This window comes from Balaenoptera physalus (assembly GCF_965194825.1).
Source record: "Balaenoptera physalus genome assembly, chromosome: 9".
NCBI classification, from domain to species: domain Eukaryota; kingdom Metazoa; phylum Chordata; class Mammalia; order Artiodactyla; family Balaenopteridae; genus Balaenoptera; species Balaenoptera physalus.
Window position 1 is genome coordinate 101475986 of NC_138888.1, and position 18490 is coordinate 101494475.

The following is an 18490-nucleotide window of genomic DNA, read 5'->3' on the forward strand; positions in this document are numbered from 1 at the left end:
GAGGAAACAATGAACAGCTTTAAAATAATGTATAATATCAGAAATAATAGGAAATGAAGAAGTCGTTAGTGAGGTGGTCTCGGGGTCGATGAAGCAGTTGTAAAGGAAGGGTAGTTAGAGTGTCTTCAGACAAAAATAGGAACCTAGTAGAAAAAAACAAACAGAAAAACAAAACAAAAACAGAAAACAAACTAATCTTGCCTCACCCACCAGGCTCTCCCATTACAAATCTCAGCAAGATCCTTCTAACTCTGAGAATACTTGCATTTCCCTGTGGATGATTCCTCTAAAAGACAGAATATCCGTGCATGAGGTCTGTTCCCAAATTTATGCCCACAGTTCCAAGATTCACCTGGCCTAATCCCATCAGAGGACACAGATCTGTACATCTCTCTGGTTCCTTACCTGTGGCATATTCTGCTGGTTTAAAACCTGCCACAGAAACCACCGTTCCTTTTTGGTGCTTCTTCGTACCCGAAACACGGCTGCTATGGCGAACTCCTCAGGAAGGCCTTTGGGAAACACCTTACTGTGGGAGAAAAACAAAGAACCATTGTGGGAAAACTGAAGGCAAGGACAGAAAATCTCGGTATGAAGGTCTCTGCAACACAACATCTCAGTCACTTTTTCTCAATGAGTTTAGAATTCATTATGCATGTTTATAGCATTCTACCAAATGCATACATGGACGCATCCACACCTACTTTTACCTATGGAATTTGTATCCTTGTTCTTTCCCTTTTAAAAAATTTCCCGGGAAGCTGTTGTTAAAGCTTGAGGTGTGTAAAAGCGAGTGACTACACTATAGTACTATGGGGCAATATTCATTTACTGAACAAGATGTTCCAACAGAATCTCAGAATTCACTGCAGTCTGGCAAACAGTAGACATTTAGAGAGGAAATAAATACTACCCCTAGACTTTATCGGTAGAGAGAAGTACAGAGCATTTCAAAGAACACTGCTGGCAATTAAATGTATACTTCCAAAGAACTTTTGTCATATTAAACCCTTGCAAAATGAACTCCTAATTCTGATTTCCTAGTAGGTATCAATTTAGGACTGAAACTAAATATAATAAAGACATTTTAGCTTATTTTTTATTCTTACAGAAAATAAGTAAATTATTTCTAGGTAGCAGAGAGAAGCCTAAAGACAGTCCAAATATGCTTCTGCCTCAACCTTGTTTCAAAATACTGGTCTCACTGGATCCATGAAGAAACTTGGGGGAAAAAAATTCACCATGAACATAAATCATATTTAGGCTTTCATTGGAAAACACGGAGAGATACATTCCTCCAAGTTGACTTTTAAAGTTATCTGCATTGTATGTAAAAACTCTGCAAGGCAGGAATCTTGCTTTTCTTTCAAGAAATCATGAGGAGTAGTAGGTAAGAATTCTCTTAAGGATTAACACAGCCAGAAGTTGTTTATATAAATAAAACATCATACATTGAGATGGTAACTACTCACTGGGAATATCACACCAAGGTCCACTGAAACTGACAACCAAACTCACGGAGAATTCTGAAACTTTGGTTTTACACTTTGTGTTAGAGAAAAAGTCACAAGTGGTAGGGAAATCAGGAACAAATATGAATAAAAAAAAAAGCTATGCTGGCCTAAAGTTCTTAGTTGGTTAAACTCACGCACGTGCGCACGCACACACACACACACACACACACACACACACACACACTTACGTATCTAGTGTATGAATTTAGGTATATGTACATAAGCATACCTCAGGGATATTGCAGGTTTGGGGCCAGCTTACTGGAATAAAGTGAATATCACAATAAAGTCAGTCACACGAATTTTCTGGTTTTCCAGTGTGTGTAAAAGTTGTGTTTACACTATGCTGTACTCTATTCCATGTGCAACCGCATTATATCTAAAAACGTACATACCTTAATTTTTAAAATGCTTTACTGCTAAAAAGAAATATGCTAACCATCATCTGACAACCCAGGGTTGCGACAAACCTTCAATTTGTAAAAAATCCAGTATCTATGAAGTGCAATAAAGTGAAACACAATAAAAGGAGGTCGGCCTCTAAATATATATAAACTCTAGTTTTACCTTCTTCACTAACCTGCTTACCCCCAGTCCGGAGGCTTTCTGGCTCTCAGCGCTTGTCTGGCTGGCTGAAGAAAGAGGCGGCAACCCGGGGCCTCATTTTCATCACACACACACACACACCCCTCTCCAGCCTCCACAGAGGCTGGCTGGTGCCTCCCCGGGATGAGTCTCTCCCGTACCCTGGGAGGTACCCCAGCCCACGTGCCAGCAGCACCCCGCCCTGCGGTTCCGAGGTTCTAACTTCCTCCTCTCTGCTGCCTGTGACCCCACTGCTTCCCGTCTTCTAAGAATGTATTATGTCTGTCTCTGTGGCTTCATTTCCCACTCTACAGTCATTTCTGCACTTTAGAGGATAAAACTCCATCTCCTATCTCTCCCTCACCGACGCCCTTCTTATCTCGGTTTACAAATGTATGCATATCTTCACCCTCTCCCCTGCTGTAAAACAGACAAAACTCCCTCCATCCTCGCTACAGCATTATATTACCCTTCCAGGTATCCACCAAGTTTCTTAAATGAAGACTCAGAATGTCACACTGTCACAGCCCTCCGCCCTGAGCCGTCCTGCATTCTAAAAGCAGTCCCGTGGGCTCTCGCGAGGATGCTCGCCGTGCGCCCCTGTTCCCGAGGCGGGCCGTCACGTGAGCGCTCTCACCCAATCGGCGAGGGGGCCTGGGGCGGGGGGTGGGGGAGACGCGCTTCCCGCCAGAAAGGAGCGCGCTGCTTCGGGCCGGAGGGGGAACCGTAGCGGCCGCCCGAGGGGAGCTCGAGACGCCACAGGGCTATGTTGAAGGAGCCCGGGCAGCGGCCACAGCCACAATGGCAAAAACAGCCTAGCTTACCCAGTCAAGAAGTTAATACAAGAACCGGATGGGCTTATCTCCAAATGGGATTTCCACCCATAATGAATAACTGCGGGATTTGTACTGGGGATGGCGAGCGGATCAGAAAATGTGTCCTTCGGGATTCAGGCAATATCCCTGCTGTGGAAGCTTGTCAGTTTTTTTGGCTTTTGCTTTTAATTAGGATGTTGGAAAATAATGAAAAGGTAACCCCTTTTTAAACTTAAGGAATTCCCCCCTCCCCCTCCGCCAAGCACTGCAAGGTCGATCATTTCTGGAGCATCTGGAATGTTGAAGTACCGACGGTTGCTCTTCACCCTCGCCCTAAAAAGACGGCCTCCCCCTCTTTCGGTTTCCGCCCTTCACGCGCCTGAATCTCATCCCGAGGGAGAAAACCCATGACACTAGGGGCTCTCAGAGCGCGCCTGCGTGGAGACAAGTCCCCGAGTTCGGAACCCCTTTGGACCACTTGGAGGAAAATTGTCATGTGGGTTCCGACCTAGATTTTAGGCCGAAACTTGGTGACGGGAAGGGCCCCTTGGGTACTTGAAGAAGGAGGCGAGTGGAAACCGCTATGGGCCAGGCCGTGGGCATCATCGCCTGGACGGAGGGCTCGAGTGACCCACCAGGCGACACGGTGGCTACAGTGAACTGAATTCTGCAGGAGGATGTAACCGGGTCACAGAAGAGGCCGGAGGAGACAGGGCAGCTGGAGGCCGGTCCGAAGGCTGAGCTGGTGAGTCCTGGGGAGGCCCTTTCGGACGCTCTGCGCCGAACGAGGAGGGGGCGCTGAGCCCGGGCCGCAGACAGGCGTGGACGTGCGGGGGCTGCCCGGGCTGACGGGGGCGGAGACCGCGCTCGCGGGGGACAGGCCTCAGCGGGGCCGGCATCCTGTCCAAGGGACGGTGCCCACGGTCGCCCTGCAGGATCTCCTGGGGCCAAACCCAGGCCCGTCTCCTCCCGCCACACCTTCGGGCCAGGCCGGAACATCCGAAAGTGGGACACAGGGTCCAGCCCCAGAGGACTGTGTCCCGGGCCACTGTCCCCAGAGTCCAGCCCCAGAGGGCTGTGTCCCGGGCCACTGTCCCCGGAGTCCAGCCCCAGAGGGCTGTGTCCTGGGCCACTCGTCTCCAGAGTCCAGCCCCAGAGGGCTGTGTCCCGGGCCACTGTCCCCAGTGTCCAGCCCCAGAGGGCTGTGTCCCGGGCCACTGTCCCCAGAGTACAGCCCCAGAGGACTGTGTCCCGGGCCACTGTCTCCGAGCTCCTCCTCCCCCACCCGTGCTCCCGTATGGCCCCTCCCACCTCCATGCCATCCCAGGGGGAGTATCTCCCCAGAACCAGCGCTGCTGGAATCCAGAGGCCTCTGGGTCTGGCCCTTCACTCCTCATCCAGGGACACCATCACCCAGATGGCTAATGGCGAGTGAGTTGGGCTGCGGGCCAGGTCCTGTGACTTCCGATGCAGAATTCTTTCCAATATGGAAAGCCGTTGGGGTATTCAGTCCCGCGTACCCTGTGATTTGCCGGTGGTTCCGTGAAGTTCCGGTGTGTCACTGCCGCCCTGGTAGGCTTGTTCACGCCTCCTTAACAGTGCTGGTCACCTTAGCCACGTAGTGACTATTGGGTGTCAGTGGGCGGCTGGAACCCTTGGGTCAGCTCCCTGCCCACCTCCTGTTCCAACAGACACTCCAGGGACGTCGCTGGTAAGCAGTCAGTAAGGTTGGTGAAGAGACCCCCAGACAGTGGGAAGAATAAAAGGGGGCACTCTGTAGGGTCAGCTCTGGTCAGCATAGCCGCCAGACTTAAAAACCTCACCCAGAGTGAGGAGGACAGGAGAGACCTGGCACCATGTTTAAGAACCCAGAAGGGTGACTTTGGAAATGTCTGTTTTTGTTATTGGCTTCTCATCAGCACAATGACAGATGTCTCTGTGCTCATCTGTTATTAAGGTCCTGTGGGTAAAACTGATAAAAGCAGTCAAAATAAAATAAAGTAAAATGAAATGAAATAATATAAAAGGTAAAGTAAAATAAAATAAAAGTATTCCCAATCACCTAATCCCCTGGCCTCTTCTAAATCCTCACTCCCCTTGGTCCTTCTGAAGTTTTTAACACTGAAGACATCCTGTCTTCATTGATATAAACCAAGAGTCACAACCACATGGCTCTAGGGCCCAGCCAGGAAACTGGAATGTAAGCTTCCTAAGGTTCTTTGTCTATCCTGTTCACCAGCATCTAGAGCAGTGCCTGCACAAGGTAGGCACTCAATAAATAGTATTAAAGGAATCAATTAATGCCCTGAATTCAGTTGCAAAAAATCTGTAAACCAAAAGAAAAATAACATATGGCCCCCTCTAAGTCTAGCTTTAGTTTTTCTGTCTTGGATAGAAATGTGCATGTAAGAAATTTTCACTTTCCTCTTAAGAGTTCTATAGTAAAAACAAATAGAGCAAGTGAGTTAATAACAGCACTGTTACCCATTCTCACGTAGAGGACACACACGTAGACTAAGGGAAATGCAGAGTCCAGCCCATCTACAGGGGCAGCTGCTAATTAGCTCCAGCCAACTCTTACCATATGGGGAAGTGGGTCCAGGGTTGCCAGTTCATCCCATTTTTCAAGACAAGCCAAATACCCAGATTTTTATCTGAGAAGTTTAGAGTTTTAATTTTGGCAACTGTTTCAGAGTTTTCATAAACACTGTCCAGACCAACATTGTGCAAAACCAAACAAATCAGTGACTGCTAGTTAGCAAAGCTGGATCTACACAAATGTTTGCTGAATCCCCACAGAGGCTTACAAAGATGGAAAAAGGAAGATTCCTGCCCTAATCAGTTCTTAAAATCAGTTAGGAGAGGAAAATTAGAACTCAAGGTTATGAACGGAAAACCTAGTACTAGGAATGGGACTGCTTTTAAAATCCTATAACAGCAGGAAAGTTTCAGTCCTTTTAAATTTATTGAGACTTGCTTTATGACATAACATATGGCCTACCCTGGAGAATGTTCCACATGCAGTTGAGAAGAATGTGTATTCTGCTGTTGTTAGGTGGAATGTTCTACAGTCTGTTAGGTCTAAATAGCCTGTGGATTTGTGCAAGTCTTCTATTCCCTTACTGGTCTTCTGTCTAATGTTCTATCTATTTTGAAAATGGGGTATTGAAGTCTCCAACTATTACTGTTGAATTGTCTACTTCTCCCTTCAATTCTGTGAGTTTTTGCTTCATGAATTTGGGGGCTTTGTTTTGGGGTACATATTTGTGATTGCTCTATTGTCTTGATGTATTGACACTCTTTTTAAATTTTTTTAATTGAAGTATAGTTGATGTACAATATTATATGTTACAGCTGTACAATATAGTGATTCACAATTTTTAAAGGTTATACTTCTTTTATAGTTATTGTAAAGTATTGGTTATATTCCCCATGTTGTGCTTAGCCTTGTAACCTTTTTTTCCATTGCCATCTTTATTTTTTTTAATTTTATTGAAGTATACTTGATTTACAATGTGTTAATTTCTTCTGTACAGCAAAGTTATTCAGTTATACATATATGTGTGTGTGTGTGTGTGTGTGTGTGTGTGTGTGTGTATATATATATATATATATATATATATATATATATATATATATATATTCTTTTTCATAGTCTTTTCCATTATGGTTTGTCACAGGATATTGAATGTAGTTCCCTGTGCTATACAATAGGACCTTGTTGTTTATCCATCCTATATATAATAGTTTGCATCTGCTAGTCTCAGTCTCCCAATCCTTCCCTCCCCTACCACCCATTCCCCTTGGCAACCACAAATCTGTTCTCTATATCTGTGAGTCTATTTATATATCATAGATATATTGATTTGTGTCATATTTTAGATTCCACATATAAGTGATATCATATGGTATTTGTCTTTCTCTTTCTGACTTCAATTAGTATGATAATCTCTAGGTCCATCCATGTTGCTGCAAATGGCATTATTTCATTCTGTTTGATGGCTCAGTAATATTCCATTGTACATATATATACCACATCTTCTTTATCCATTCATCTGTTGATGAACATTTAGGTTGTTTCTATGTCTTGGCTATTGTAAATAGGACTGCTATGAACATAGGGGTGCATGTATCCTTTTGAATTATAGTTTTGTCTGGGTGGGATTGTTGGATTATATTGCAACTCTATTTTTAGTTTTTTGAGGAACCTCCATACTGTTCTCCATAGTGGCTGCATCAATTTACATTCCCACCAATAGTGTAAGAGGGTTCCCTTTTCTCCACCCCCTCTCCAGCATTTGTTACTTGTAGACTTTTAATGATGGCCATTCTGCCTGGTATGGGGTGGTACCTCACTGTAGTTTTGATTTGCAATTCTCTAATAATTAGCAATGTTGAGCATCTTTTCGCGTGCCTATTGGCCATCTGTATATCTTCTTTGGAAAATCTCTGTTTAGGTCTTCTGCCCATTTTTTGATTGGGTTGTTTGCTTTTTTGTTATTGAGTTGTATGAGCTGTTTGTATATTTTAGAAATTAAGCCCTTGACAGTCACATCATTTGCAGATAATTTCTCCCAGTCTGTAGGTTGTCTTTGCATTTTGTTTATGGTTTCCTTTGCTGTGCAAAAGCTTATAAGTTTGATTAGGTCCCATTTGTTTATTTTTGCTTTTATTTCCATTGCCTTGGGAGACTGACCTAAGAAAACATTGGTATGATTTATGTCAGAGAATGTTTTGCCTATGTTCTTTTCTAGGATTTTTATGGTGTCTTGTCTTATATTTAGGCCTTTAAGCCATTTTGAGTTTACTTTTGTGTATAGTGTGAGGGTGTGTCCTAACTTCATTGATTTACATGTGGCTGTCCAGCTTTCCCAACACCACTTGCTGAAGAGACTTTCTTTTCTCCATTGTATATTTGTGCCTCCTTTGTCAAAGATTAGTTGACAGTAGGTGTGTGGGTTTATTTCTGGACTCTCTATTCAGTCCCATTGATCCATATGTCTGTTTTTGTGCCTGTACCATGCTGTTTTGATTACTGTAGCCTTGTAGTATTGTCTGAAGTCTGGGAAGGTTATGCCTCCTGCTTTGTTCTTTTTCTTCAGGATTGCTTTGGTAATTCTGGGTCTTTTATGGTTCCATATAAATTTTAGGATAATTTTTCTATTTCTGTGAAACATGTCATGGGTAATTTAATAGGGATCGCACTAAATCTGTAGATTGCTTCGGATAGTATGGCCATTTTACCAATATTCATTCTTCCAATCCAAGAGCATGGGATATCTTTCCATTTCTTTGAGTCATCTGTAATTTCCTTTATTAATGTTTTGTAGTTCTCAGCATATAAGTCTTTCACCTCCTTGGTGAGGTTTATTTCTAAGTATTTTATTTTGGGGGGGTGCGATTTTAAAAGGTAATGCTTTGTTACTTTCCCTTTCTTATATTTCATTGTTAGTGTAAAGAAATGCAACCAAATTCTGTATGTTAATCTTGCTACCTTGCTGAATTCATTTATCAGTTCTAATAGTTTTTGTGTGGAGTCTTTAGGGTTTTCTATATATATTATTATATCATCTGCATATAGTGACAATTTTACCTCCTCCCTACCAATTTGAATACCTTTTATTTCTTTTTCTTGTCTGATTGCTGTGGCTAGGACTTCCAATACTATGCTGAGAAGTAGTGAGAGTGGGCATCCTTGTCTTGTTCCAGATTTTATCAGGAAGGCTTTCAGCTTTTCACCATTGATTATTATATTGGCTGTGGGTTTATTGTAAATAGCTTTTATTATGCTTAGATACGTTACCTCTATACTCACTTTCATACCGATTTTTATCATGAATGGATGTTGAATTTTATCAAATGCTTTTTCTGCATCTATTGAGATGATCTTGTGGCTTTCATACTCTCATTTGTTAATGTGGTGTATCCCATTGATTGATTTGCATATGTTGAACCATCCTTGTGACCCTTGGATGAATCCAACTTGGTCATGGTGTATGAACTTTTTTATGTGTTGTTTGATTCAGTTTGCTAATATTCTGTTGAGAATTTTTCAGTCTATAATCATCAAAGATATTGGCCTGTAATTTTCTTTTCTGGTAGTGTTTTTGTCTGGTTTTGGTATCAGGGTGATGGTGGCTTCATAGAATGTCTTTGGGAGTGTTCCTTCCTCTTCAGTCTTTCGGAAGAGTTTGAGAAGGATCAGTATAAGTTCTCCTTTGTATGTTTGGTAGAATTCCCCAGTGAAGCCATCGGGTGCTGGACTTTTGTTTTTAGGGAGTTTTTTTTATTACAGATACTATTTCATTTCTAGTGATTTGTCTGTTCAAGTTATCTATTTCTTCTTGATTCAGTTTTGGTGGGCTGTATGTTTCTAGAAAGTTTTCCATTCTTCTAGGTTGTCAAATTTGTTGGCATAGAGTTGTTCATAGTATTCCCTTATGGTTTTTTGTATTTCCGCAGTATCAGTTGTGATTTCTCCTCTTTCATTTCTTATTTTGTTTATTTGGGTCTTGTCTCTTTTTTCTTGGTGAGCCTGGCCAGAGATCTGTCAATTTTACTTACGCTTTCAAAGAACCACCTCTTGATTTTATTGACTTTTCCTAATTTTTAAATCTCTACTTTATTTATTTCCTATCTGATCTTTATTACCTCCTTCCTTCTGCAGACTTTAGGTTTTGTTTGTTTTTCTTTTTCTGATTTTTTTAAGTGGTAGTTTAGGTTGTTTATTTGAGATTTTTCTTGTTTCTTAAAGAAGGCCTATATCACTATGAAATTCCCTCTAAGAACTGCTTTTGCTGCATGCCATAGAATTTGTATGGTTGTGTTTTCATTGTCATTTGCCTCAAGGTATATTTTAATTTCTTCTTTGATTTCATCACTGACCCATTGGTTTTTTAATAGCATGTTGTTTAGTCTCCAGGTAATTGTTTTTTTCTTGTTTCTTTTTCTGTGGTTGATTTCTTGTCATGCCGTTGTGGTCAGAAAAGATGCTTGAAATAATTTCTATACTCTTAAATTTGTTCAGGCTTGTTTTGTGCCCTAGTATATGGTCAATCCTAGAGAATGTTTCATGTGTACTTGAAAAGAATGTGTATTCTGCTTTTTTTGGATGTAATGTCCTGAAGATATCAATTAAGTCTAACTATTCTACTGTATCATTTAGGATCTTTGTTGCCTTATTGATTTTCTGTCTTGAAGATCTGTCCATTGATGTGAGAGTGGTGTTAAAGTCTTCTACTGTTATTGTGTTCCTGTCAGTTTCTCCCTTTATGTCTTAGTATTTGTTTTATGTATCTGGGTGCTCCTATATTGGGTGCATATATGTTGACAAGTGTAATATCCTCTCCTTGTATTGATCCTTTTAGCATTATATAGTGTTCTTCTTTATCTTTCTTTATTGCCTTTGTTTTAAAGTCTGTTTTGCCTGCTATGAGTATTGCAACCCCCGTTTATCGTCATTTCCATGTGCGTGAAATATCTTTTTCCATCCCCTCACTTTTAACCTATATGTGCCCTTTGCCCTAAAGTGGGTCTCTTGTAGGCAGCATGTTGTAGGCTTTTGTTTTTTTATCCAATCTGCCACTCTGTGTCTTTTGATTGGAGCATTTAGTCCATTGACATTTAAGGTAATTATCGATAAATATGCATTTATTTCCATTTTAAACCTTGTTTTGCCATTTATTTTATATTTCTTCTTTGTCCTTTTCTTTTTCTTTTTGTTTTTCCTTGTGTGGTTTGATGATTTTCTTTCGTATTATGCTTATGTTCTCTTCTTTTTGTTTTTTGTGACTCTATTGTATGTTTTTGATTTGCGGTTGCCCTGTTTTTCACGTATGTCAACCCCTTCCTATATCGACTTGCTTTAGAGTGGTAGTCGTATAGGCTCAAACACATTCTAGAACAAAAATCTACATTTTTTTTACTCTCCTCCCCCACATTTTATGATTTTGATGTCCTCTTTTGCATCTACATGTTCACCTTTTTGCTGTTCACTGTAGTTACCACTTTTCCATAAATTTTTTGTTTTCCATTTTTTTTTTAATCTGTGTACTGGTTTATTTAAGTGATTTGGTTTCCAACTGTGATTTTCTCTTTCCTATAGATTCTTACTTCTTTTCTATTTAGAGAAGACCTTTCAATATTTCCTTTAGGGTAGGTTTAGTATTGCTGTATTCTTTTAGTTTTTGCTTGTCTGAGAAATTCTTTATCTCTCCTTCTATTCTAAATGATAATCTTGCTGGGTAGAGTATCCTAGGTTGCAGATTTTTCCCTTTCAGGACTTTGAATATATCTTGCCACTCCCTTCTGGCCTGCATCATTTTTGTATAGAAAACAGCTGATAGCCTTACGAGGGGTTCCCCTGTAATTAACTCTTTGTTTTTCTCTTGCTGCCTTTAGAATCCTCTCTTTAACTTTTGCCATTTTTAGTATAATATGTCTTGGTGAAAGTCTGTTTCGATTTATCTTGTTTGGGATCCTCTGTGTTTTCTGTATCTGAATATCTGTTTCCTTTTTTAGGTTTGGGAAGTTTTCAGCCATAATTTCTTCAAATACATTTTCAATCCCCTTTTCTCTTTCTTCTCCTTCTGGTATCCCTATTATGTATAGATTGGCACACTTTATATTATCCCATAGGCCTCATATTGCTTTCATTTTTTTTTTAATTTGGCTTTCTGTCTGCTATTTTAATTGGGTGACTTCTATTATTCTATCTTCTAGATGACTTATTCGTTCTTCTGCATTATTCATTCCACTATTCATAGCCTTTAGTTAAGCTTTCATCTCTTCAAATGAATTCTCTAATTTTTCTTGGCTCCTCCTTATAGTTTCTACTTCCTTTTTACAGTAATCTGCATTTCTATTGATAATTTTTTAATTCCTTCAGCATTTTCATTACCTCCTTTTCGAACTCAGTGTCTATTAGACTGAAGAGGTCTGTGTCATTGTTTGTTCTTTCAGGGGAATTCTCTCGATCTTTTAATTGGGAGTGGTTCCTCTGCTGCTTAATTTAACTTATATTTCTCTTACTTTGTGAGTTTAGGAGAAACAATTATCTACTGTGGTCTTGGAGAGCTATTTATATGTGGGAACATCCCTGTGTAGCCTGTGTGGGTTTAATATTTTTTGGGTGCTAGGGCTGTTTTTAGTATGGATGCCTGGCAACTCTTTCCTCAGTATATGCTGGCCGTTATCCCCTTGATAGGTGAGACTGATGTTGTGGAGACCAGAGCCTACACTGGATATTGAGCAGGACCTCCTCTTTGCTCTGTGGTTGTCACTACCCCATCAGGTACAGGGTCTGCTCCTTAGTTGTTGGAGTAGAAGCCCCCAGATCCATTTCTGAGCTGCTTTTCTGATCTGCAGTGTTGGGATTAGAGCACTCCCACTGGGAGAGGAGCCACTGAGTATTCCTCTGCTGAAGCTGTGAGTGTGCTCTGTTGTGTCACCTTTCACCCATTATGTGGACTAGCTCATGTTACATATAATAGTTTGTACCTCTTAATCCCCTACCCCAAAGTTGCCCCTTCTCCCTTCCCTCTTCCCACTGGTAACCACTAGTTTGTTCTCTATATCTGTGAGACTGCTTCTTTTCTATTTTATCACTAGTTTGTTGTATTTCTTAGATTCCACATACAAGTGATATCATACAGTATTTGTCTTTCTCTGTCTGACTTACTTCACTTAGCAAAATACCCTCCAAGTCAATCCATGATATTTTTTTTTTTTTAGTATTCCATTGTATATATACACCACATCTTCTTTATCCATTTATCTGTTGATGGACACCTAGGTTGTGTCCATACCTTGGCAATTGTAAATAATGCTGCTATGAACACTGGGGTGCATGTATCTTTTTGAATTAATGTTTTTTGTTTTTTTGGATATATACCCAGAAGTGGAATTGCTGGATCATATGGTAGTTTTATTTTTAGTTTTTTGAGAAGCCTCCACACTGTTTTCCACAGGGACTGCACCAATTTACATTCCCACCAACAGTGTACAAGGGTTCCCTTTTCTCCACATCCTTGCCAGCACTTGTTATTTGTGTTCTTTTTGAGGTTGGCCATTCTGGCATGTGTAAGGTGACACATCATTATCAAAATGCCCTTCCTTGTCTCTTCTAATAGCTTCTCCTTAATTCCATTTTTTCTGATATTAGTGCTATGGACTGTATTATGTCTCCCATAAATTCAAATGTTGAAGCCCTAACCCCCAATGTGATGGTATTTGGAGATGGGGCCTTGGGGAAGTAATAGGTTCACATGAGGTCATGAGGGTGTGGTCCTCATGATGGGATTAGTGCCCTTATAAGAAGAAACTAGAGAGCTCCCCCTCACCCTCTTTCTCTCTCTCTTTCTCTCTCTATCATGTGAAGACACAGAGAGAAGACAGCTACAGCAAGCCAGAAAGTGAGTCCTTACCAGTACCATGCTGGTACCCTGATCTTGAACTTCTGGCCTTCAGAACTGTGAGAAATAAATTTCTATTGTTTAAATTACCCAGTCCATGGTATCTTGTTATGGCAGCCCAAGCTAAGATAATTAGTGTAGCCACTCAAGGGTCTTTCAATTTCTGTTTTCATGATATACCTTTTCCCCTTTACTTTTAATGAATCCTTTTTACTTTCACTTTGAATCTAACGTGTATCTTCTTCTTTGACAGCACATAGTTAAATTCTGTTTTCTGTTTTAATCCATTCTGCAAACCTTTGCCTTTTAATTTAAGTGTTTAATATTTATATTTAATACAATTACTGCTAAAGTAGGATTTGTGTTTGTTATTTTCCTATTTGTTTTCTCCGTATTTCATCTTTTTTTTTTAGTTTCTTTGTTCCTCTATTACCGCCTTCTTTTGTGTATAATATGTATTTTCCAGTGTGCCATTTTTATTCCCTTGTTTTGTTTACTGTGTTTTTTGAGGTATTTCCCCAGTGGTTGCCCTGAGAATTACAATTAACATCTTAAATTTACAACAGTCTAGTTCAGATTGATACCAATTTAATTTCAATAGTATACAAAAATACTGCTCCTAAAAAGTGGTTTCCTCTTCCTTCCTTTGTGTTATTATTGTCTACAAACTGTGTCTTTAGACTTTATATGCCCATCAACTTAGATTTATAATTACTGCTGTATTTGTTTGTTTTTATGCAACTGTATTTTAAATCTGATAAGAGAATGAAAAAGTTACAAACAAAATACATTTATTCTGTTTTTTATATCTATCTATGTAATTAACTTTACCAGTGCTCTTTATTTCTTTGTGTGAATTTGAGTTTCTGTATAGTTTCCCTTCATTCAGCCTGAAGTAATTCCTTTAATATTTCTTGTAGGGAATATTTCCAAGTGATGAAGTGATAAATTCTCTCAGTTTTTATCTAAAAATATCTTAATTTCATATTCATTTATGAAGGATAGTTTTGCTGGATATAAAATTCTTTACTGGCATCCTTTTTCCTTTAGAACTTTGACTGTCATCCCACTGCCTTCGGGCTTCCATGATTTCTGATGAGAAATCAGGTTCTTTTATTGAGAACATCTTGTTGATCTCATGATGAACCATTTCTCTCTTGATCCTATTAAGATTCTCCCTTTGTCTTTTGGCAGTGACCAGGTGTTGATCTCTTTGAGTTTATCCTAGTTGGAATCCTTGACTTTCTTGAATGTGTAGATTAATGGTTTTCATCAAATTTGGGAAGTTTTCAGCCATTATTTCTTCAGATAGTCTTTCTGTCCTTTTTGTTTTCTCCTCTCCTTCTGAGATTTCTATTATGCGTATGTTGGTATGCATGATGCTGTCACACAGGTCTCTGAGGATCTGTTCATTTTTCTTCATTTTTTTTTCTCTTTTTCCTTCCAGACCATCTCATTTGACTTATCTTCAAGTTCTTTCTTTCTTCTGCCACCTCATATCTGCTCTCAAGCCCTCTTAAAAATTTCTTATTTCTGTTACTGCAGTTTTCAACTCCAAAATTTTGTTTTGCTTCTTCCTAATAATTCCTATCTATTTATTGGTATTCTTCCTAATAATTCTTATCTATTTATTGGTATTTTATTGAGTTAACATTGGTTTATAAAATTATATAAGCCTCATTTATACACTATTATATTTCTACCTCTGTATACACTACAGCATGCTCACAACCAAAAATTTACTTTCCATCCGTCACCATACAGTTGATCCCCTTTACTCATTTTGCCCTCCCCCCTGCCCTTTCTCCTCTAGTAACCACTACTCTGTTCCTTGTATTTACATGTTTGTTTTTGCTTGGTTTGGTTTGTTCATTTATTTTGTTTGTTTTTTATACTCCACATATGAGTGAAATCATACAGTATTTGTCTTTCTCTGTCTGACTTATTTCACTTAGCATAATACCATCTAGATCCATACATGTTGTTGCAAGATGGCAAGATTTCATCTTTTTATGGCTGAGTAGTATTCCATTGTATTTATATAAATATGAACCACATCTTCTTTATCCATTGATGGGTACTTAGGTTGTTTCCCTATCTTGGCTATTGTAAATAATGTTGTGAGATAAACATAGGGGTACATATATCTTCTTGAATTAGTGTTTTGTCTTTTCTTTGGATAAAACTGAAAAGTGGAGTAGCTGGGCCATATGATAGTTCAACTCTTAACTTTTTTAAGGAATCTTCATACTGTTTTCCACAGTGGCTGCACCAAGTTATATTCCTACCAACAGTGTATGAAGATTCTCTTTTCTCCACATCCTCACCAACACTTCTTATTTCGTACCTTTTTGATAATAGCCATTCTAACAGGCATAACTGATACTTCATTGTGGTTTTGATTTGCATTTTTTAAATAATTAGTGATGTTGAACATCTTTTAATGTGCCTGTTGGCCAACTGAATGTCTTCTTTGGAAAACTGTCTATTCATCTTCTCTGCCCATTTTTTTAACCAGGCTATTTGTTTTTAGTTGTTGTTGAATTGTATGAGTTCTTTATATATTTTGAATATTAACCCTTTATTGGATATATGATTTGCAAATGTCTTCTCCAATTTGGTAGGTTGTCTTTTTGTTTTGTTGGTCGTTTCCTTTGCTGTGCATAAGACTTTTCATTTGATGCAATCCCATTTGCTTATTTTTTTTTATCATCTTTATTGGAGTATAAGTCCTTTACATTGTTGTGTTAGTTACTGCTGTATAACAAAGTGAATCAGCTATACATATACATATATCCCCATATCCCCTCCCTCTTGCGTCTCCCTCCCTCCCACCCTCCCTATCCCACCCCTCTAGGTGGTCACAAAGCACTGAGCTGATCTCCCTGTGCTATGCGGCTGCTTCCCACTAGCTATCTGTTCTACATTTGGTAGTGTATATATGTCAATGCCACTCTCTCACTTCGTCTCAGGTTACCCTTCCCCCTTCCTGTGTCCTCAAGTCCATTCTCTATGTCTGCGTCTTTATTCCTGTCCTGCCCCTACCCTACGTTCTTCAGAGCCCTTTTTTTTTTTTTAGATTCCAAATATATGTGTTAGCATACGGTATTTGTTTTTCTCTTTCTGACTTACTTCACTCTGTATGACAGTCTCTAGGTCCATCCACCTCACTACACATAACTCAATTTTGTTTCTTTTTATGGCTGAGTAATATTCCATTGTATATATGAAGCACATTTCTTTATCCATTCATCTGTCGATGGACACTTAGGTTGCTTCCATGTCCTGGCTATTGTAAATAGTGCTGCACTGAACATTGTGGTACATGACTCTTTTTGAATTATGGTTTTCTCAAGGTATATGACCAGTAGTGGGATTGCTGGGTCATATAGTAGTTCTATTTTTAGTTTTTTAAGGAACCTCCATACTGTTCTCCATAGTGGCCGTATCAATTTACATTCCCACCAACAGTGCAAGAGGGGTCCCTTTTCTCCACACCCTCTCCAGCATTTATTGTTTGTAGATTTTTTGATGATGGCCATTCTGACCAGTGTGAGGTGATACCTCGTTGTAGTTTTGATTGCATTTCTCTAGTGATTAGTGATGTTGATCATCCTTTCATGTGTTTGTTGGCAATCAAACTGGACAGATACATGTAAAAGAATGAAATTAGAACACTCCCTAACACCATACACAAAAATAAAATCAAAATGGATTAAAGACCTAAATGTAAGGCCAGGCACTATAAAACTCTTAGAGGAAAACATAGGCAGAACACTCTATGACATAAATCACAGCAAGATCCTTTTTGACCCACCTCCTAGAGAAATGGAAAGAAAGACAAAAATAAACAAATGGGACCTCATGAAACTTAAAAGCTTTTGCACAGTAAAGGAAACCATAAACAAGATGAAAAGACAACCCTCAGAATGGGAGAAAATATTTGCAAACGAAGCAACTGACAAAGGATTAATCTCCAAAATATACAAGCAGCTCATGCAGCTCAATACCAAAAAAACAAACAACCCAATCCAAAAATGGGCAGAAGGCCTAAACAGACATTTCTCCAAAGAAGATACACAGATTGCCATTTGTTTATTTTTATTTTTGTTCCCCTTCCCTGAAGAAGCACAACCAGAAAGTTATTGCTAAGACTGATGGCAAAGAACATACTGCCTGTGTTTTCTTCCAGAAATGTTATGGTTTCAGGTCTCATATTCAAGTCTTTAATCCACTTTGAGTTGATTTTTGTGTATGTAGTGAGGTAGTGGTCATTTCATTCTTTGGCACATGGCTGTCCAGTTTTCTCAACACTAATTATTGAAGGGATTATCCTTCTCCTTTGCTCCTTTAGGTGAGACTCCATTTTTATAATTTCCTTTAGTTCATTAGACAGCTTCCTTTTGTTATTTGAACAGAATTTAAATAGCTGATTTAAAGTCTTTACCTAGTGAGTCCAATAACTAGATTTCCTCAGTAACAGTTTCTATTAACTGCTCTTTTCTCTGTGTGTGGGCCATACTTTGTTTCTTTGCATATCTTGTAATTTTTTGATTGAAAAGTAGAAATTTTAGATAATATAATGTGGCAACTCTGGGAATCAGATTATTCTCCACCCATCAGTGGTTTGCTGTTGTTGCTGTTTGTTATTTTTATCATAATTGTTGCTGCCATTGTTTGTTTCCTTAGTCACTTTCCTGAACTAATTTTGTAAAGTGTGCTTTCTTTGTCATGTGTGACCACTGGAGTCTCTGCTCAGTTAGTTTAGTGGTCAGCTAATGATTGAACAGTTAAGTGCCTTTGACCTATAAGCATCCAAGCCTCTGCTGAGACACTATGTGCATGTTGGAGAATGGCTTCAATGCTCAGGCAGGCAGTTTACAACTCTCCTTAGCCTTCTCTTTTTGCTTGTGCAGAGTTTCAAAGTTGGCCAGGGCAATGAGCGTAGGGCCTTTTTGGAGGTTTCCTGGGTTTCCACAAATCCCTGTGCCTACACATAGGTGTAGATAGCACAAATACGCTGGAGGTTTCTAATGCTTTCTATGGACATCTCCTCCCCCAACTTTTCCTTTTAAATGTTTTTGGTCATCTTCTCATTTGTCCCAATTGTAATTGCTGTCTTGGGTAGCTGCAATGTTAAACAATTACTATTGATTATTTTCAA

At 39.4% G+C, this 18490-nt stretch overlaps 2 protein-coding genes across 4 annotated transcripts in view; both read right to left on the reverse strand.

Annotated features, from left to right (window-relative positions):
• Positions 1 to 18490, reverse strand: part of COL19A1 (collagen type XIX alpha 1 chain) — a 398856-nt gene that overhangs the window by 312271 nt on the left and 68095 nt on the right. For all 3 annotated transcript variants that reach the window (XM_082474165.1, XM_082474166.1, XM_082474164.1), the window contains exon 5: positions 406 to 529. In XM_082474165.1, the coding sequence (XP_082330291.1) occupies positions 406 to 529 (124 nt within the window). The remainder of the gene's footprint in view (positions 1 to 405; positions 530 to 18490) is intronic.
• The window catches only part of LOC309666628 (uncharacterized protein), a 119888-nt gene continuing 104179 nt past the window's right edge, over positions 2782 to 18490 (reverse strand). The window contains exon 2 of the mRNA XM_082474276.1: positions 2782 to 17284. Within this exon, the coding sequence (XP_082330402.1) occupies positions 3407 to 4231 (825 nt within the window). The 5' untranslated portion in view covers positions 4232 to 17284 and the 3' untranslated portion in view covers positions 2782 to 3406. The remainder of the gene's footprint in view (positions 17285 to 18490) is intronic.